General features: G+C 48.9%; 3 protein-coding genes and 1 non-coding gene across 4 annotated transcripts; 2 read left to right on the top strand and 2 right to left on the bottom strand.

Annotated features, from left to right (window-relative positions):
• Positions 1-692: 692 nt before the first annotated feature.
• LDX57_011882 lies at positions 693-803 on the bottom strand. Its single transcript has one exon. It is a non-coding gene; the product is annotated as a tRNA-Ile (tRNA).
• An 11,505-nt stretch (positions 804-12,308) lies between these two features.
• On the top strand, positions 12,309-14,214 carry LDX57_011881 (putative C6 transcription factor RosA-like; the record flags this gene model as incomplete). The annotated part of the gene is made up of 4 exons (XM_046093623.1): positions 12,309-12,418; positions 12,490-12,792; positions 12,848-13,075; positions 13,131-14,214. 4 exons carry the CDS (start codon positions 12,309-12,311, stop codon positions 14,212-14,214), a joined length of 1,725 nt encoding a protein of 574 aa, XP_045949601.1.
• Positions 14,215-17,055: 2,841 nt separating this feature from the next.
• On the top strand, positions 17,056-18,217 carry LDX57_011880 (putative 26S proteasome-associated ubiquitin C-terminal hydrolase; the record flags this gene model as incomplete). The annotated part of the gene is made up of 3 exons (XM_046093622.1): positions 17,056-17,097; positions 17,214-17,308; positions 17,380-18,217. 3 exons carry the CDS (start codon positions 17,056-17,058, stop codon positions 18,215-18,217), a joined length of 975 nt encoding a protein of 324 aa, XP_045949600.1.
• A 357-nt stretch (positions 18,218-18,574) lies between these two features.
• Positions 18,575-21,332, bottom strand: LDX57_011879 (putative choline kinase; the record flags this gene model as incomplete). The annotated part of the gene is made up of 5 exons (XM_046093621.1): positions 18,575-19,222; positions 19,274-19,417; positions 19,464-19,983; positions 20,034-20,979; positions 21,284-21,332. The coding sequence occupies 5 exons, from the start codon at positions 21,330-21,332 to the stop codon at positions 18,575-18,577; spliced, it is 2,307 nt and encodes a 768-aa protein (XP_045949599.1).
• Between the last annotated feature and the right edge of the window lie 74 nt (positions 21,333-21,406).

The following is a 21,406-nucleotide window of genomic DNA, read 5'->3' as shown; positions in this document are numbered from 1 at the left end:
CCAGATCTCTCAGTAACGTAATTTAGTGGCGAGGAAAAAAAAAGAAAGGGGATTTTTCTGTTTGGTAGGCTCGCTAGGTCAGGGAGGACTACGTCTGACTGACTACGCCTAGGTCGATTACTCGTTAGAAACTAGAAGAAAGTATGAATAAACTAAAGTAACGATGATTTCATTCAGCCTTGTTGACTTCCTTTTCCGGTGGTAGTTGCTGACTGACTGACTGACTGACTGACTGACTGACTGACTGACTGGCCGGTGGTTAGGTTAGGTTAGGTTGGGCTGGAGTATCTATCTATCTATCTTTTTTTTTTCTCTATCTGTCATGTCATATACGAAGTTACTGATATGGTTAGTAGTCGATGGCTGCTGGATTGGATGGGATTAGTGAGTGGCACATGATGAACCAACAACCAGCAACTAAGTAACTCTATCGAGTAGTAGTAGAGAGAAAGAAAAAGTATGACGAAGTAAAGCGGAAAGGAGAGATAGGAACGTTCGTTGCCACTTGCAGTTGGTTAGACGGATGACGGTAAAAAAGTATGTAGTTTGAGATGTTGGTTAGTAAGTAAGTGGGAAGGAAGGGATGGGAGAGAGGGAGGAGGGGGGAAGGGAAAAAAGAGAGAGAGATGGATGTATGTAGTTTATCTTTCCGTAGGCAGAAAAAGATCCAAAAAGGATGCAAAAAATGGGTTTGCTCCCTGTGGGAATCGAACCCACGACTTCGGCTAGTCACAATTCATGGGGAATCCTGTAGTAGGAAGTACACCATAAGAGCCACGCCATAACCCCTAGGCCAAGGGAGCACTTTGTGCATGTGGCAACCCGTTTTGTCTCATATTTTGAAGCTCTCGGATGAGTGTGTTAACCGAGAATTATGGAGCAAAGTGGAGATGCAACATCATCATCATCCACAATCCAGTTCCATGGACAACACATCGTAGGTTCTATTGGTGTAGTCATTTCCTTAGAGTTGCCTGTCATTTATGTAAGTTAGTTGGGTCTGTTTATCCCCATGTCCTGTTAATTCAATTTAAGGACCGTAATCACTCTGTATATTGAATGACTTCACTCTGTTCCATCTATCCACTTCCCCATGGCACCCTCTCGTATCCTCGAAGATCATAGTCGGGCCGGCCCGTTCGTTCTCCATGTTGATACGAAGTACTGGGGGATAATTAGTTGATCCAAGAATATCCGTACCTAGAGTCTGGTGATGATTCTCTAAACTATAGAGCGGGTAGTGAAGCTGACATATATAGGGTTGTAATCACAAGACATAAATCTATAGTCTCGTGCCCCGGTTTATGACAGTGCTCACTAGCATCCCTAGAACGGATCCGGCTGTCTATCTTGCCCAGCTCAGATACATAAGGGTGTAATACACACGATTGAATCTCTATATATAGCATTATCCTCTACCCATCACATTTTATTATGCCATCACATTTTATTATGATACTCACAATGTAGTGGACATTGAATCAAATGCTGAAAGCTAGCAAGTCTGAAACACTTCAAACCGTCTAGCAAAGGAAGAGATGGGTTTAAGATAGACATTTCCGATTGCCTACATTATTAAAGTAAGGTATTTCTTATCCATGACACAACCTAGAAAGACACAACTATTCAATTTTGGCCTCTGTAAAGGAAAAAGTCTCAATAATCGGTGACTACGGAAGCAAGATAGAACAACAACCTATGCATCTTACTGCCAAAAGAATCTAGCACTGTATCGCCAAAAATAGCCAGCTAACTGGATCTCCAAGCACCTAAGATCAAGCACATCCCATTACGCAATATATGAGTAGATCCCAACGAGACAAATCTCACAAGCCACACCGTTCACCCTTTTTGGCTCTCCAGCTGTTCAGCTCTCAGATGACCTGGATTTCTCCTGACGGAAGACTCAATAGCGCTGTCCAACCGACTCAAACATCTACCAAGTCTAAGTATGATAAAAGAGAGACACGACAAGAAAAAGAACGAGACCCCAGCTCTCCCCGAGACAAAAGCCAACAACAACTTCAGGTCCCCATCAGCCCTGACCTCCCATTTATCGATCGATAAGATGATAGACTGCCTCGTCATGTGTGTATCAAGTTTCACTCGGATTCGAGATGACCAGCGAGACAAACATGTCTTGATTCACTGACGACACCAATAAAGCTAAAAGGTAAGTTACTCTCAGTTGAACACGTTCTGTTTCTGTTGGGAGAACCCGTTCGTTCACCGAAGAGGCCGATTATCTGACTGGGGCGTTTAGAGGTCCCCGAAACAGACTCGGATGCTAGTTGAGGAGCGACCATTGATGAAGTGTCAATATCTCAGACTAGATAGTCAGCTAGTTACTCAGACCTGCTCTTTAGGTCAGCAAGTCTTGAATAGTTAGCAAAGACACACACACGCTCCCCGAGACTAAATCCAATCAATCAATAGCCATCACTAACTAACCAACATCTCTCCTCTCCCCACTCCACACTCCACAGGCCCGAATCTCGAAATCCACCTATCTCTAAACCTCTATCCTCTATCCACAGAACAATACACTACGCACAACAACCAAGCACTCCATAGTTACCAAAAAAACAAAGGAATCCAGCCAAGACGCGAAGGATGCCCCAATCCAAAAATCCCATCGCAAAACCACTTCCCTAAACGGACCTCCTCCGCCGGATTCAGAACTAGCATGTCCAGCTAGCGTAGCCTTGCTCAACTTAACTTAGGTTACTCCGTAGCACCGTCCTCCGTACATTTGCCGAGTTGATTCCGTAGATCTGGAATACGGAGTCTTGTCTTATTCTCTTGTCTCGGAAGATAAGATTGCGCGAGTCTATGGCTCTACGTCGGTGGATGGGTAGCTTATGCGGATAGCTTAGTTATACGAAGTAGTAGTAGTGAGATATGTCAGATTTGAATTGCTTATTTGCTGTCAATGAGTTTTAGGGATTTATTGCTTCACCGTACAGTACATTGTACATTGTACATACATACAGTACTGCAGAGCACTGAACACCCAGACTGGAAGTCACTAGCAGTAACTTAGCAGCTAGAGAAAGAGCAGAACAAACAAGTCACCTGAGAACAAACCAAGAAAAAAAAAAAAAAAAAGGAAGATCTCCAATCAAAACCCCCCCAATAGATCGGAGACAGGAGCCAGAAACCCATCCGAAGGACGTGCACCCGGGGGGGCCAGAAGTCAAAGACATCGTCAATCGGGAAGTATTGGGTAAAGCGTGACTTGGCGGAAGTGGAGACCGGAGACTACTGAGGCTCCGAGGGGTCGGGACTGATTGATTGACATTCTCCATTTTTTTTCTTTTTCAGTTTCATTGTTATGTGGTCTGTTGGTCTGTGGAAATCATTTACACCGTAGAGAGCTCCTAGTCCGGTCCGGTACGGGGGATATACATTCCAGTGTCCAGTTGTCCAGACTCTAGACAGCGAAAGATGGACCATGGCACAAAAGGGGGGTTGATCGCGGTAATGGCTGGTACGAACTAGTGGGAAATAGGTTTAGAACGGTAAGATCCGCCCCCGACTCCGACTCCGTAGGAAAATCGCAGAAAACAACAAGTGAGAAAAAGGCAATTAATGCGGTCTGGTGAAAAGTTTAAAAAAACTAAGGTGTGGAACTTGCGGACTGCCACCGCCAGGCAAGGCCGTGCTTTTTTTTTTTTTTTTTTTTTCTGTTTGGGTATGGAGTATGGGCTCTGGACAATGGAGTCCCCTAACTAGAGATCGCCGCCTCTATTTTTGTAGAGTTGATGCTGTCCCAAAGTTTACTTGGGTTTTGGTTATTGGGATCGGCCGCGCCTCGATCGAAATAGAGTCGAGTCGGAGGTAGAAAATCTAGATGGGGGAAAGTTGCAAGAAGACACCCAGGCCAAAGAACAAAGATAACTACTCGACCTAACTTATTCGATTAGAGACGGCGATCATATCCCAGAGCAACAGGAGTAGTCAGCATCGTCCATGTAGCTTACCTCATGGACCAAAGTGGTAACTACCATAGAGGTCCTGATAGGGTCTGCAACGGACAGCATGATCACTAGTACCGAACGGTAGTACTACACACCTTTCCGGGTTCCTCAGGTAAGCTACCTACGCGACTAGTGCTTCACCACCCAGAGGGAATCCATCCCAGACCGAAAGAGTCATCTTCCCTTATGGTGTACGCACCGCACGTCAGACAGTCAGCAGCAAAGTCAAGGTGGGTAGAACCGCCTGCATCAACTGTGTACTCCGTACGTTGTAGTTCCACTTCCACATACCGATAGCTTAATCGTCACGCTAAAACGGTTCAGGACCGGCCGGGACGATTTTTCTAATTCCTCCAGGCCGAGAAATGTCCTAGCGGGCGCCGCCATTGATTCTAGTGGTGGCAGTTCAAGCAAAAAGAGGTGGACAAGGAACGCAAGAAGGCTAAGTTGAGTCGAGTTATGACTTGTGAGTCACCGCGAACCCACTAACTATAGCTCCGTCATCAAGGTTGATTGGGTTCTGACATGCCTTGATGATGGTGGACGGGTTTGGCATGCTTCTTCTTTCTCCGGGGGGCGGTTGACAAGGTGATTCATCCTCCGCCCACATGGTTTGAGACCGACAGGGATTGACTGCCTTGTGCGAGAGCAAGATCTGGACCTCGACTGGAAAGGGGGTTGAATTAATCTATTCCAACAGCCCTGGACAGGTGATGCAGGAGAGGGAAGGTTATCGAGGGAACCAATTAAGGTTGGTACGAACTGGAAGGATAATAATAATAAGATACAAAAAAAAAGGACAAGCGGTGACCCCATCAGGAAGGGCCACAGCCGCTAACTCCATTCGGTGCCATCTCGCGAGAAGGGCTCTTAGCGAAGGGAACCGTGCAGGGATGGCCAGGGGGTCTTCCAATTGGCCGCTATCGAATGCGGAGAGTGGCCGGCCGGAAGTCATTGGGTGCCGTCATAATGGCGGATCGGGTATCTCCGCTGCTACTGGATGGGGTTAGCCACCGAGGTCATTCTAGGTCATCAGAAAATAAAATAATAAAAAATTGAAAAAAAAAAAGAAAGCTGACAACCTAAGGCATCGCTGCCACCCATGGTTGCCATACACTTTATCTGCCCTGTCGGCTTCAGCTCCCAGGCCTTACAGAGCTGTTTCTGACTTTATTGGTTTCATCAAAGAAAAACAATATCGTCCGGTCCAGACTCTTTGCATTTGGTCATCTACACGGTGTCAGATCTCGTTGGCATGAAGGCAAACGTCGGTTCTCGAGATGATCATCATGATACTAGCCAAGCCTCTAAGGACCGCCCGACCCTCGAGCTACGGAGGGTAAGTGAACTAGGCTTCCTTTCGTCACATGGCAGCCTTCATGATCATACTTACATCGGAGGAGGGGCTAGGGAATTAGGCAGCGCAGGGGTGCGTTGCTCATTCCTTCTCGCCGATTTCTCGGGCGGGCTAAATTCATTAATCCGCTTCTCTAATCCCAGCTTGGGATGATGATGCGCTCCCCAGAAAACGTGGCATGAGGCTTTTGTGCAACAACGCATGCAGATTTCTCGCCGTGCTGATGCAGGTTGAAGGGGGGCCTGGCAAGTGGAAGCTGCTGTCAGACTCTAGGCCATAGGCATCAGGCCATCAGGCTGTCAGGCTATGTAGGCAGATTCAGCACAGAGACACGGACATGACACAATTCCGATCTTGTCTCTCTTTCTTCTTGCTTTGTTTCTTTTCTCACCGAAGGGCTGGCCACGTCCATGAAGGATTATTGTTGTGATGAATTTGACAGGCCTCCCGTGACCATGGATCCGACCCGTAGCCCTGGATAGATAGCACGATAATAGCACTCCGTAGCTAGTTTGGAACTTCTGACACTGTCTCGATTAGCCCTCCAGTCTCCAGAGAATGTAGTTTGGGACAGCTGGAGACGCGAGTGGGTTGGTTACTCTTCTCGGAGGTTGTACACTTCCCTAAAGCGGCAATCTAGTATTCGTCAAAAGTTTTGATCGTCTCGGCAATCCAATCAATTGTGGCGGGGCAAGACGTGGTGGAGTGGCAGTTCTTATTTTTAACTATTATTAACTATTTTATTTCTCGTCTTTCAATCATTTCTACATTTTACTTTAGTTGCATCCACCTCACATGGCGGTCATCATGGGCTGTCATCCCTGCTAGGGCCGATTCTCTCGTCCCCTCTTCCACCCCCTTTTCCCCCTTAATTATGATCACCGTTGGTACTTTGGATTAAAGTATGTACATACGTTAGATCTACGCTACCGTCCTTTGTAGGTACTGTAGTTACATACCGCGTACGGTGTACACTATCACTATACCTGTTACCAAAACACCATCCGCAATCCCTGCTGGAACCCCAAAAGAAAAAAAAAAAAAAAAAACAAAGCGACCATTCCTCCATTCGATCAAAATTAGCGAAAGTCTGACATGTATGATGGCACGTCGTCGATAAGGAACGGTCAGTTTCATCCGGCCGACTGGAAAGGTGCAACGCCGGCTGAAACTTGTGCCACCGCCGTCTTTCTCAATTCCCTGTTTCGTCACCTTTAGTTGTTTTTTTTTCCATCCCCTCCCCGGGACAATCATCGTCCCGGTCAGAGTCTTCCATAATCCATCCCCCATGCTGGCTTCGATTTTTCTAGCGGTGGTTTCACATCTGCAGCCTATTTCCTCTCTTCTCTACCCTATCTTACCCCTGTCTGTCTGGCTGGCTGGCTGGCTGTCTGTTTGCCCGAAAATAGACCCCAGTAATCAAAATAAATAAAAAAATAATAAATAAAAGAGGAGGTCGATGGTTGACGATTCCAATCTAGCGGTTCCAGGGTCATCTTCAGGACTTTGTCAGTTCTAATTCTAATTCAAACGCCTCTTGAAGTGTCTGACTTTCTGTAGGGCTTGAGACTGAGAGGTATTGCCCCACCGCGGACGACATCTCTCAGCCGCAACCAATTGCTCAAAAAGGAGACCGACAGGAAGGAAAAAAAAAAAAAAATGAAAACAACAAAACATACGATGGAAAAGAAAAGAAAAGAAAAGCCAAGAATCGTCGGGGATAACAGGCTCAGGCGCAACGTGATTCAACGTCTCATGTCACCTTCGGTGTTTGTTTGATTTTCCAATCCGTAGATTTTCCGAAAGAGAATCCCGATGCTATACTTACCTGTCCGTGTCAACCCGTATCTATCTATCGAATTCTGGTTGTCATCTGAAGGCTAGCGAGTTTACTCTTTCCAGCCTCGTCCTAGGAAAACCTTGCTCGGTATATCTAAATCTAAATACCCAAGTCCCGTACCTAATTCGATACTTCATGACTGCATACCCTTTAATCAATCATGGAAGTTAAAACGTGTGTACTCCGTAGTAGTCAGTTCTTTTTTCTTGGACTTCTTTCCCCGATCTACTCCGTAGAGTAATCACATTGGGCACGTCATGTCTTGCCTTAGGGGCGCCAAAAGTCAGGCCCGCCAGAGAAAATCTTCTTTGTCGCCTTCCCGCGCATGGCGGTAGGGTAGGTAATGTTTATTGTAACTATGCGAGGTATGCGACGGACGGTACTTCACCCAGCCGCGTTACACAAAGCAAGCCCCGGAAATCTAAATTGAAGACGACCGATGAGACATGGCGAACAGCTAGCCGAGTTAACTGCATCTCTGTTTGATTCTCTTTCCATTTCCGGGCAAGAAACCAAAGGGGGAAAAATAATAATAATAAGTGACTTAAATAAGGAATGGGAATTTGATGCCCGTCTAGCAGTAATCGTTGAGTCAAGTTAAGACATGGATATTATTTGTTTAGTACTAGTTGTTGAGGTTCAGACTGAGGATCGCAAAACTCGCTTGTTTTGTCCGCTTTCAGTCTAACCCCATCATCGAGCTAAGATAAGGTACGTCAGGAATAGGAAACTATTCTGTTCTGGACGTAGTATGAAGGACAGTTGTTGAGTAGTGTATCTTAGTGGTGGTTTAGTATACCTTCCATGCCTTAGTTCGTCTTGTCTGGCTGGTGTGCTTTTTCCTTATCCACTTCAATGGGGGTGAACCGGTGAATGGGTCGGAGAAAAGATATGAAAAATGAAAATCTAAATAAAAATCAAGGGCAAGAAAAAGCAAAAAATGATGGATCAAACAAGGCTACCGGATCTCTACTGTATCTAGTTTCTCTAGCTACATACTTTACTCCGTAGTGTACCTGCCCATAAGACAAGACAAGTCCCAATATCTACCAACCCTGTTTACCTTTGTTAGTGTCGTCGTCGTCGGGTAAAAACGGCGCACAAGCGAAAAGAAAAGAAAACAAATCGACACAACCAGGGACAAGCAAGATTTCCCTTCCCGCCCGACCCAAACAGCAGACACCAGAAGAGAGAGAGAGAGCGCGAGAATCTGAAAGGGACATGATCCCAACCAACGAAGCATGTCCAAATGTACCGTTACATTACGGAGTATGATCCCAAAAACAGGGTCCATCCCAGCACAGCAATAAGGTTGTTACATGACCATGAGGTGGCCCTCCCTAGTGCAGTTTCATAACAATTCCGGTGGATTCCCAAGTCCATCGGACCGTCGGACGGAGGATTGAGTTCCAGTTGGTTGATTAGTATACAGGTCGTGGGATTGGATTGGTGGGATTGGGTGGTTTTGGTGTTTACTTTTTCTTTTTCTTGTGTCCCAATTCCCTTAGTAGGCTGGCTGGCGCGGAGTGCGAAGTCTGCCTTGCAAGGCAACCTTGATGGGTGGAAGCTTCATCGCGTTTCTCGGGGTATGACCGTACGGACTATCTACGGAGTCTGAAGAAAAAAAGAAAAGAAAGGGGGGAAAAAAGAAAGCCTGGGCTGAGTGCGAAAGGCCACGCGAGAGAAACGGCATGCCCGCGAGGAGGTAGAAGCAAGGGGGGTGAGGGGATTGAGAATGTACAGACGCGATCCATGCAAGAATCTCTCACCCATGCTCGCCTCTCGGTCTCTCTAGTCTCTACCCTTGTCCATGCTCCATCGTCCATACGGACACCCATGTCGATTTTTCTAAATATGTACGGAGTACAGTAGTAAACCCCTAGATCGTACAGTAGCGAGGCGATAGTTCCGCAAAAAAAAAAAAAACCCCGTAGGAACCCTACTCCGAGATAAGTCGTGCATGGGCCCAAGTTTCATCGACCCTCGTTCAATATAACTCCAACCGGTCATAGGGCGATTTGCTCCCCCCCTTCTTGTTTTGCGTCCCTGTGAATCTCACTAAAGCAGACTAGACTGGGTGCTAACCTGCTAGCCAGATAGCGGGCCCCTCCCCAGGACAGGGACGGGGCGAAGGATTGACTGGACCTTACTTTAGGGGTTAGTTAGACGATCACCGTGACCGTGACCGGGAAAAGGGAAGATCGGTTGATTTCAAGGATGGAGTCACTAGTATCCGGTTTAGGAAGTAAATCTGCAGGGTTGGGACAGTAGTTGGTTAGTTAATGGCCGTAAATTAGTCATGGGAAGGATTGATTGACGGACCTCGGACCTCCGTGGGACCGGCTCGAAGAACCGTGGTGGATTGGATCTAAAATCCTTCCGATATTGACTAGAAACATGGGCTTACGCTGTATAATTAGGCGATATCATAGATTGATAAAGTGGATGATAGTGTCAATGGGCGTGTACAATGCCCATGGGATACTCAAAATGTTCCCATGCAGAGATATGCATACTGGGGTACATACATCCGCCAGGACACGGCGTTCTCCGTGACTAACCACTAAGCAGAACCAGGGACCACAAATAGTCCAGAACGGAGAAGCAGCACCGACCCCGGCCTGTCCACTGTGTGTCATTGAAAATCGTAACTTCCTAGCGGCATTCAGGAACCACAGGACAGAATCCCGCCGTTGGCTTGGTATTTTTGATGGAGGAAATCTGCTCAATCCCCACCCAGCCTTATCCCCAAAAGGCAGGTTCTCGGCTCGTCCCCGTCGCCCGTCAGTCAACGACTTGTCGTCCGTCTTTTTTGGGTCAAACTCTAGCTAAGCAGAGCTATGGTTAAGGATTCCGCTGCCACCATCGGCTTGGCGGGACGTGACCTTTTTGATTTCTGGATGGTGGTTCATAGTTAATCTTCAATGGTTATGGTTGGAGGACTGAAAGGAACATGGAAGAACGTTATGATGGTCCCCGAGGATCGGTGATAGTGGGGAGAAATTGACAGCTGCGCCCTCTGGGGACAATGGATGACATGGATGATCCAGTTATTCCATAATAATAACGGCAGTAATCACTAATCAGCAACATGTCAGGCTAGGTGAGAATGCAATCACCAGAGCATCGAATGAAATGAAAAGCCGAGATCTGCGAGAGTTCCAGCATCTCTGGTAGAGAGCGAGGCTTAGACGGTCTCCTCAAACCTTGCCTACTCCGGCCAGACATTGAAAAGAAAGAAAAAGAAAAAAAAGAGACGGATCTTGGCGTGTTCCCACTCCGTCGGTGTGGATTGATCATCTTTCCCGGCGATGGGATTCTTTGCGATGAATGGGAAGGCTGGAAGGGAAGGAATAATAAGGAATGAATGGGAAATAAATTGAATTTCGGGATGAATCCCTTACCCCAGTCCAGAGCGGGCCAAGGAAATGATTTCTTTTCTAAATGAAAAATAAAATAAGAATAAAAAAGAAAGAGAGAGGGAAAAGAAAAGATTGCCAGGTCCCTTGGGTCTGGCAGTCTGCGCTTCCGTCAAATTAGACTCCGCCTTTTGCCAGACCACGGTCCAAGCATGCTTGGGTGGCCAGTAGGAAGGTGGTGCAGGGGACGAAAAGGGTGAGGGATGGGTGGTGGTGGTGCTGCCATGTGGCCCAGCTTGATCAGAGAATTGATTATTGGCCCCGAGCTCTGCATGGTCCAGGATGACCCCGGTCCAGCTGAGTCGACGGGGGGTCAGTCCAGACCAGACTGCACCAGACCTTTCCCTCTTGGGTTATTGGAAGAAGTACACAGGACCTGGCGCTAAGCTGTCACTCAATTAAACTGAGTTGAATTATTTTTATTTTATTTTTTTCAAACAAAAATAATAATAAAATAAATCAAGATGAAATAAAATAAAATAATCATCGCAGCCAAATCTTCTACACCACAAGTCCTGAGTCCACACGGGTGAAAGAGGCTCAACAATTCAAGATCCTCCGTTCTGCTAATAACACTCTTGTTATGGTTCTCCTCCTTCTCCCTCCCTCCCCTCTCCCTCTTCTGTCGCGTCCTCATCTCTCTTTTTCCTGTGCTTGTGGTCCCCTTCCCCACCGTGCATCCTATACTAGGACCTCTCTAGTTTCTTGTCAACTTCTCTGACCTGTCTGTATCTTTCTTTTCTTTTCCCCTCCTCTCAACAGTCAACATAGATCCAGATTTTGTACTCCGTACATTGTCTCTAGACGATCAGCGTCTGACCGGCTTGTCTCGTGGCGCTCGAACATATTGCCCCAGAGATTGACGACTAGTATTTTATTTTATTCTAGTCTATTTTCTTCTTTCATTTATTTCACTTTTTTCTTAATTTCTTTTCTTTTTCCCTTTTTTTTGAACTCGGGTTTTAGGATCATTGTTCTACTTGTTCCCCTAAATTGGATGATCTGATATCATCATTCTATTTTATTTCATTTATTTATTTTTTATTGCCTCCCGCTCATTGTTTCTTTTTTCTTTTTCCTTTTTCTTTTTTTTTTTTTTTTTTTTTTTTCCTGGGAAAGATTTCGATTGTAATTTCCCCAAAAAACCCCGATCCTTCAGCTGAGAGGCCAAACAACCAGCCAGTGGCTGCATGCATTCTTACCGGACTGCTGGTGCGCTGCTAGTATTCTTTCGTCCTGCACCCTCTTATACTCGCCCATCTCCTCCGGTTCCTGCCTGATTGCTCCTGTCGACCCTCGAACTAAAATTTATCCCCCGACCTACTCTACTCCAGTCCCTTACCGTTTTCTCGTATTCTCCACGTGCATCCGTTCTTCATCTCCTGGCTCGTCTCCCTCCACCTTGGGGCTGCGGCTCGAGGTTATTTTTGGATTCTGCATTGGCTGGCTCTTTCTGACCTGCCTATATACTCCCCCTCCATTCCTCCACTGTCCTCCTCCATCTTCCTAATCCTTACCTCTGACTCTCCACCACACCTGACATTATTCCGACTCTCCTCACGCCTGCCTGTTGCTCCTGTCTATATATTGCTCGAGTGCTCTTATCCGATCTCTTCACTACTTTCTCCACCTTTCACCTTGGCTGCCGTAGGTAGCCTCCACTCTTCCATACCCATCTTCATCCAGCCCTCCACCTTTTCACATCAGACATAATGGCCGGTCCCGGTGGTGGTCCTCCTCGCAAGAGCCACACCAAGTCCCGCTTCGGATGCAAAACGTGCAAGAGACGACATATCAGATGCGACGAAAGCTTCCCGCAATGGTAGGTAACCCTTGGAGATGCGACTCTGCGGTTTGTGGTTGCAGAATACCAGATACTGATGGCTAGAATAGCCGAAACTGCACCAAGCACAACTGCCGCTGCGATTACATGGACGTCGCTACCGTCCACGACGAGACGACCGCTTCCCGCAAAGTCCCCGACCTTCTCATGTCCGCCGAAATCGAGGTGGAGATCAAGAACTGGCACATCACCGGCGTGCCTCCCTTCCCCGAGCTCGTACACTTCCCACGCAGCGGTTGGAGTCGGCTATCACGAACCGACCTCCGCCTGATCCATCACATCATCGGTCTGTCGATCGATCTCCATCGTCGCGGTTTCAGCAACTGCACCATCTGGGCGCAGAAGATGCCATCGTAAGCGGGTACCTTGAACTTGGGTGGGTTTCAGGCGTACTGAACAGTCGAGCAGATTTCTCTCCATCGCGCTCTCCCACGATTTCGTTATGAGTTCGATCTTGACACTATCAGCTTCCCACCTCGCCTGGATCACTCGAAATAAAGAAACGAAACAATTGGCCTATCACCACCGCGGTGTTGCAATTCAGGGCTTGCACAAGGCTATCGGCGCCTTTTCGAGGACAAACTGCGAGGCGATTTTGGCGGCGTCTATTCTTCTGTCTTGGCAGGCTTCCGAATGGTAGGTGTCACTGCGAGGTTTATTCTGAAAGAGCCGAAGTTGACGACCGTTTTAGGCAAAGTTGGGCTTCTCTGCAGCAGGGCCTTACGACAGTTTTGAATTCGATGCCTCCGATGTGGAAACAGGAATCGGAGCTGGCCATGTTCTTGGAAAACCAGCGCTATCTGGGATGCACAAATACCCCGGTCATGACTGGCTATCAGTTCCAAGATGAGGATTTGGTCAGCCTCGACAACACTATCTTGGCACTTCAAAACGTACAGAAGCGCGTCGCCCACAATCCCGAACATTATCGCCGGATCGGAGAGCTCCTCGAGTTTGTACGCCACTTCCAGAGAGATCTCTTGTCGCAAACCCCCGAACAGGCTTTCGAGCGTGTGCAGCCGCTGCGCCGGTGGCTGTTTTGGTTGCCCCCGGCCATGCTTCGTGGCGGAAATGCAGATTTTGGAGCTCTTGCCATCATAGCTCAGTTCTTTGGCATTGGGGTGACGTTGGACAGCCTGTTCCCCGACTTGGGAGGGGCCTATCTGGGCCCGCTGTCTGTCGCACCGATTGAGGAGATTTACCGGATCATCGTCACACGAAGCGCGGCGGATCCATTCAACCCCGACCTGCAGGTTGCCTCCGCTTTGATGGAGTTGCCACGACATATTGTTGCCAAGTACAAGAGTCGTCTCCAGTGGTCGCCGCGGACTTCGATCGACCACTACTCGCCGGCACCCCCGAGTCCGTACCATAGCATCCAAGATTACCGTCTCGCCTCTTCTTCCTCTCCATCCTCTACTTCCGCCACCTACGCTCCCTACACTCCGCCCTTGCAGTCACCTCCGGCAGTCACTATTGCCAATTCTCCATTTGATATAACGGGGGCCTACGTCACAGCTCCGGGCAATCAGAATCTCTATCCACCGTCACCTCGGCTACTTTCGGATCCGCGCGAGGATCTTGCCGATTATAACCACAACAACGGCTCACTTCAGCATTCGCCCGCCTTTCCACCGCCATATATCGACGAAGTGGTGTGCGGGGGAGTGGATACGTCGTTGGGTCTGAACCTCGAGCTTTACGAGGAGCCCCATCCACTGGTCGGAGGATTCAGCGGGCCCGAGCCCGTTTGGAACGGAAGCATCTGCACGTAAACAATAGTGCCGGTGATGTTTATTTTTAGCGCATACTCTTCTCTTTTTTCTTTTCTTCAATATGTCTATTTATACCATCTGACCGACAGGGCATTTTGATTGGGTCTGGGCTTGACTTGCATTAACTTCTACGGCGAATAGAGAGGATGGGGGTTATTCTATCTGACATGGGGCTTGGGTGGTAACCCGTGTGATGGTTCTTTTTTTGTTTTGTTTTTCTTGTGGTTTCCGGGATTGGAAATTATTTGTTTGATTTGCCTGTGAACTTGTCTCGCATCTCTTGAATACTCGTTATGATACCGCGATGATCTCTGGGGTGTGATTCAAGGAAAGGAAACGACACCGATGAGCGCATGGGATTGATGGATACCAGGATTTAAAATGTCATTTTCAATATTTAGCTAATTTAGCATATACCCTACTTTGGCGCCAGGATCTCTTCGTGTTCGATATGATTATAATTATGATCTTCATAATGCAGCAGGAATCTTCTACCTTCCGTTCCAGGACGGAGTGTTGAGTGCGAGGCCAGTAGAACTTAGGATAGGATATAAATAGCCGAATGGACCCTGATCTAACCCCATGAAGACCTGAAACGACCGGATCGACATTCAGCGGAGACGATCTTTTAGACTCGGAATGGCTGGGGGCGGAATGTGTTTGAACTGTGAACTTATGAACGCTTCATTCTGGAGTTAGCCCGTCGACTCCTTCTCCTTTTCTTCCCTGTGCTCTTCCCCTCCCTTGGCATGACCACGAGATGGGGGCCATCTGGAAGTCGTCATGATGATCCGCACCACGTGGGCATCGGATATATTTAGATCCTGCACTAACTCAAGTTCAAGGCGAGAGGGAGGGGGGCATTATCTCCCCGTCCAGTCAGAGTACACCTACATTGCATTTCCCCTCAGAACTTAGTTTAGTTCCTTTCATCCACCGGGCGTATACTGGACACTAGACGGAAAGTAGGTACTCACTAACCACGGGAGAGGCAAACGAGAACTAAGGGATGATGGGCCCTGCAGCTCGCCTGATGTGATGATTGCGATGAATCATGTATTGCGTCTACGCTAAGGTAACTAACTATACACATACACATACACGCTACAGACTAGTACTGAGTAATTAGTCTGCACACGGGGGATTTAGATCCAGGAACGACGGGGCCAGAGAGGGGGTGAATACGAGGTCTATCCATGACCTTGCTTGACCTTGGCCTGACCCTTGTAGGTTTTTTAGCACCGAATGCACTATGCAGAGTTGGACTTGGACTTGGACTTGGACCCCACGAGGCGAAGAATTCACCCCCCCCCCTCCCCGCCCCCCCTCTTTTCTTTCCTACTCTTGATACTAAATACTGATAGGGTGGTCATATGGGTAGGGCACTATACTAGCTACATATGTACATACCTAGAGAAGAGGAGGTCAGACCAGACCAGGTCAGGCCATGTGGTTCATGCATGTATGCATGTCACTCCTTCCCTTCCGGTCCTTTCCTTATCTTTTCCCCTTTGTCCATTTGAGCAGGGTATAGATTCCCCGGACAGGGATTAATTCGTCGATTGATGAGGGAAAGCAAGGCAGGAATACGATGGTCTGCCGGAGGGGAAGGGGAGTCGGGAAATTAAATTAGATTAAATCAAATCAAAGCAAACCAAATGGAAGATGAAGATTACTTGCTTCTTCTTCTATTTCTCTTTTGGTGCTTCGCTTTTCTGCTCGTATCTGCAGCTTGCACCTGTAGGTATATGTCGGATGATCATGCACAACTATGGTTATTTGCAGCTTTTATAGAACTACAGTAAATACTATATATGGTCTGACAGGTGGAGACATCACGCTTAAGCAGACAGATACCTACCTACCTGCGTAGTTAGTACATAACAGATAGATTACTTACTTCCGTACTTTGTCAAGACATGGATAACTACCTACCGAACCACCCCCTCTGCTCAGCACTCACTAGACCAGAGTGAACCTAGTAATCCTTACTTGAAAGCCGGTCGGATCACCTATAGTTATATCACATCTACCCCGTCTATAGTATGCAGCCTTCGGGATAATCGGATACCAACCAGACCAGCCTTGAATGCTAGACTAGACTAGATCCGGAGGCTCGTATCCGGGCCATCGTGTGTTTATCTGATCCAATCAAGTGATTTTTCGATTTGGAGTAGTCTGCGGGCCTTCTTGACTAGAATTGGGGATGTTGGGGCGGGGGAGTTAGGACTGGTATAGTCTTTGGATCTTTCTTTGTTTTGGGGATAGGGTGATGATATCGGGGGTTGTATGTATATATTGGTGTAGATGGGTTGAAAGGCAATTTAGATTCTCTAGACTACTAAGTGAGGGTAGGTGTAGAAGTACCAGGTATCGGTATGACTTCGAACTAGACCAAAAGATCATTGAGCTGATGGCCAGCCCTTGCAGTACCTGACATGTCAACAGTAGGTTATCATAGGTCTTGTGTCTAATCGCGCAGTCGTATCTATATTTTTGAACGGAGCTTTCGATCGATTGATATCATACTAAAGACACTCACAACACCAACTCCATAGTGCCGCTAATGGTATTGAATATCCCAAAACGCATTCCCAACTTTATATCATGCAAAAGATAATCAAAATCCAAATAGTAAAATGAGATCCCATCACTGTCTGTCGATCACCGCTTACATAATCACAATGACGTCGCTTAGTAAAACCAGACAAACATCCGGCGTTAACTCAATTCGGCAAGCCAGTCGGCGTCAAGTTCATCATTCCCTTCAAGCTCCATCCTGCCCACCATCCATCTTGCCGTCAATAGATACACCAACCCGTACGGTCGTATCGAACAACTATGGTTGAAGCAGCTGGCTGGAGCACGATTGAATCAGACGAGGTATCCCTCCTTTTCTTCCCCAGCTTTTGTCTCAGGAACCTCGAGTCCGTGTACTTTTAGCGCTGGGCGTGTGACAACAAACATGGTCGATCATGGCTGACACAGAGATATAACAGGGTGTCTTCACCTCTCTGATCGAGAACCTCGGCGTCAAAGATGTTCAGTTCGAGGAACTGATCTCGTTAGATGCGGACACGATTCGTTCGTTAAGGTAACATCCACCGACGCATCGTCCACCTCGCCTCACCTCACCAACACAACTAACATCTACAACCAAACCAGCCCCGTCTACGGCGTCATCTTCCTCTTCAAATGGCTCCGCTCGCACCAACCCGAATCAACCTCCGCCCCAGCAGACGGCACCTACGACCCCTCCGCACCGGACTCCCTCTTCTTCGCCGCGCAAACAATCCAAAACGCCTGCGGCACGCAAGCCATCCTCTCCATCATCCTAAACCAAGACACTCCCTCCTCCTCCTCCACCTCCACCTCCACCTCGCAAAGCAACACCCTCCCACCAATCGACATCGGCCCTGAACTCCGCTCCTTCAAAGACTTCACGACCGGCTTCCCCGCCGAGCTTCGCGGCGAGGCGCTCTCGAACTCAGAAACCGTGCGGACCGCACACAACGCATTCTCCAAGGCCAGCCCGTTCGTCGACGAGGTCGCGCGCGGGCCCAACGACGGCGAAGGCGACGTGTACCATTTCATCGCGTATACGCCCGTGAACGGAAAACTGTACGAGTTGGACGGATTGCAGCCGCACCCGATTAGCCACGGGGAGTGCACTGCGGCTCAGTTCCCCGAGAAGGTGATTGAGGTGCTGCAGCGGCGTATTGCGCGGTATCCGGAGGGGGAGACGCGGTTTAATTTGATGGCTGTGACGCGGGATCTGAGGATCCGTGCGCGTGAGTTTGGGGATCAGGAGATGTTGGAGAGGGAGGAGCGGAAGAGACGGGATTGGGCGTGGGAGAATACGTTGAGACGGTCGAATTTTGTGGGGTTCATTGGGGAGATGGTCAAGGGGGTGACTGCGATGAAGGAGAGGGAGGGGAAGTTTGAGGAGTGGGTTGGTCAGGCGCAGGTGGAGACGCAGAGGAAGTTGATGAGGAGGTCGTGATTCCTGTCCTCTCTTGTTTCTAGGCAGATGTGGTGGTTGGGGTTTTGGGTTATGGGGTGGATGGGTGAGATCGGACGGATGGTGGATGTTAAACGATACCACGTACACATTATGGTCCCTTGGACTACCGATGCTTGTTACATTCTCGTATTAAGACTAGAGTAAGACTAAAAGACTCAGTTACTGATGCTATCTCCCAAGACTCCTGTATGTACATGCACCGTTACCAGCAGAAACAAATAACCGTGAGATAAGCGCCGTATACCATGCTAATGAATCCTGTTGAAGGAAAAGAAAAGCATTCGTCATGATCATAATCATCATCACATCGACATCCCTCCTTTGGCAGCCAGTCAATTAATACTCGATGATTCGAGATTTGACCTGTTCGACCAAAGCTGCAGGCAATTCGTCCTCGCGCACCAGCTTCATCGCCAGCAGGTCTGACCAGAAGAACATGGCCCGGTCCTGCGCATACGCCAGGTAATCGAACTCATCCGACTCTTCGGCCTCGGCCTCGGCCTCTGCTTCCGTGACAGACGACCCGGTTGAGTGGGTGCGTTCCGTCTCCGTCGCCGAGTCGTCATGGCTGATGTGCGCGCCCGCCTCGTCGGCCGCGATGCCTTCCTCCATGCCAGGGGCTTTGGCTTGGACGATACCCCATGCCACCCACTGCGCCGAGTTGAAGACCCGCCACTGTCGCATTTCTTTCATCAAGGCTTGGATTTCTCGCTCAGTCTTGGTCTCATGAGCCTTTTCAGTTTCAGCTGCGTTCGGAGCCTCCATGTCCGGGCCGTCGTCTAGGCTTAATGGTGCCATGGATGTGCTGGTTGAAGACATTCCACGCATGAGCGGAGTGATGGACGGCGAGGCCTGTCCGGCCAAAGCCGGTCGGTGAGTCAGGTAGGCGCTGATGAAGCGACGCTGCTGCTCCGGTGTTGGGAAGGCCTTGTTGTTGCATGCCCAGGACCGTTCTGGATCGTGATAGTTATAGCACCACTCCGTCTGGGCTGGTCAGTCATAACGGTTTCATGCAAGAGTTCGAGGTACACTCACGAAATGGTTGGCGAATTCAAATCCTGGAGTGTTCGCCGAAGCATACTCGAAATCAATAACCACTAGCTGTTTATGCTCATTCTCCGGGCGCAGCAGCGGTGATTCGGAGCTAGGTTCCATCCGCAGAAGGTTGCCATATTGAGTCTGTCAAATCAGCCATGTATACATCAAACCCAGCAAGGTCACTCACATCATTATGGGCAAAAACGAGCTGCCGCTTGATCTCACTGATCCCCCCATGGCTGGAGACGAGCCACTGGCGATAGTTGTCCACGGCCTTCCTGAAGGTAGGCCATGGGACACCACAAACGAACCCCCGCCGTCTCCACGGCTCTGAGACTGCCTTGATATCGTTTGTTTTGGAGCAGATCTCTTTGTCCAACCAGTTGGTGACCTTCTCACACCGATCAACCCATTTGTCCCAGTTCTTGAACACCATCGGCCCGCCCTCTCGCTCCTCCTCCAGCAAGTCAATGCCTTCGTGGAGCTCTCGCATACGCTTGGCAATCTGTTTCATGGTGGCAGGATCCCGCAGATCTTCGAAGGTTAACGGACGGGCATTGAAGTATTCTTCGAATCTGCCATTGATGAACGTCCCAAGCACTTTCGGCCCGATGTTTTTCTTTCCGAGCCGACGAAGGATCTGCAGTTCGTTATCGCGATCAATCAAATGATCCACCTGTGGGCCGTAGATACGCAGGAGTAGCTTGCTGGAGGAGAGTCAGACAGTGGTTGAAAACGACAGAGAGCTGGAACTCACGATGGGGGTTTCCGCGGCACCAGAGTGTACGAGCCATCTTCGGCCTTCGGAGCCGGGATGTTCTGCGGCGGAGTGACAACATATACCGCATTGGTCAATGCACCGCTGAGCCGAACGACCTCAATGTCACCGGCATATTCCATGGGAAGCTTGCGCCACCCCTTAAGTTGCAGCGTATGGGTCAGGCGCATGATTTCAGTCTTGAACACCGTCCATGCATCCCGGTCTTTGGATCGCCTAACATTGGCGCCGCTCTCACTCTCCTCGTCGTCCGCAGCGCCGCCACTGTACGCGAGTGTCTTCGAGTTATCTAGCACCGCATCGACACTTGGGGTTGCGGAGTCAAGGTCCGGAAAGTCCGATTCAGACGCAGACCCTCTCCGCAGCCCCTTAGACCGATGACGTCGGCGGCCTGTGCGTTGCGTAGGTTGCTCAGACGCGCTGGTCTCGCTGCGAGTGGCGGCGTATTGAACGAGAATTTTCTCCAACCGGTCCAAGGCAATGCCATTTTCGGCCTCGGGAGAAACGGTTTTTTCCAGGGGATATCCATCTACGACGGCCTCGTCATCCTCGTCATCTCCGTCGCTGCCAGTTCCATCCGTTTGTCCAAAGGCTCTCGGCTTGAGGTTCTTGCGCTTCGCCTGCTCACGTCGCAACCACTCGTACACCTGGTAGAATAGGATGCCCTGAGGATCCTCATTGCCATTCTTCACACTCGAGTCTTTTTCATCCCGTGTTACAGGTTCCGTTGCGACGCTCGGGGTCTGGCTGGTCAATGCTGCGGGGGAATACATAGGCGGTCGCGCCGACGATTTCTTGCTCAGCGAAGTGCGGTGCTTGCGGGGGGAGGTTCCATCCGTCGCGGGGGTAGAATGGCCATTTCCGGTGACATGTCGGAATCTCTGGTACGCAAGGTCTAGACCGGTTCCTAGAATCGGTCGATGTCCTTGTTGCGATTGATCAGAATCCATGAACTCTAGGAACTAAGGAATAGAGAGTGGAAGGAAAGATGGTTATGCAGAGGGGGAGAGGGGACGAGGGAAAGGAAGCATGTGGAGAGGACACCGATAAGGAAATTGGGTAATTATGAACAGTCGCGATGGGCCATCAGATCATCTGATCCGGTGCGGATCTCGGAAAAGAATGGAAATGCTACTCAGGCTACAAAGGAAAGGCAAAATTGAGAGGAAAGGAAAAAGGGGGTTGGAATGATGCACGGGAGAGCCAAGGCAAATCCAATTTCAACCTACCTTCAACGTCAGGACCAGAATCACCGTTCTGGTCAGTGAAGGAGGGCATGTCCAGTCGCACAACAGGCGGGGACAAAGAAAAGAATCCAGATCGGAAGCAGACCGAAGCTCTTGCCAGATGAT

Source organism: Aspergillus melleus, assembly GCF_016097325.1.
Source record: "Aspergillus melleus strain CBS 546.65 chromosome Unknown contig7, whole genome shotgun sequence".
Classification (NCBI taxonomy): Eukaryota; Fungi; Ascomycota; class Eurotiomycetes; order Eurotiales; family Aspergillaceae; genus Aspergillus; species Aspergillus melleus.
This window is presented reverse-complemented; position numbering and strand designations above follow the sequence as displayed.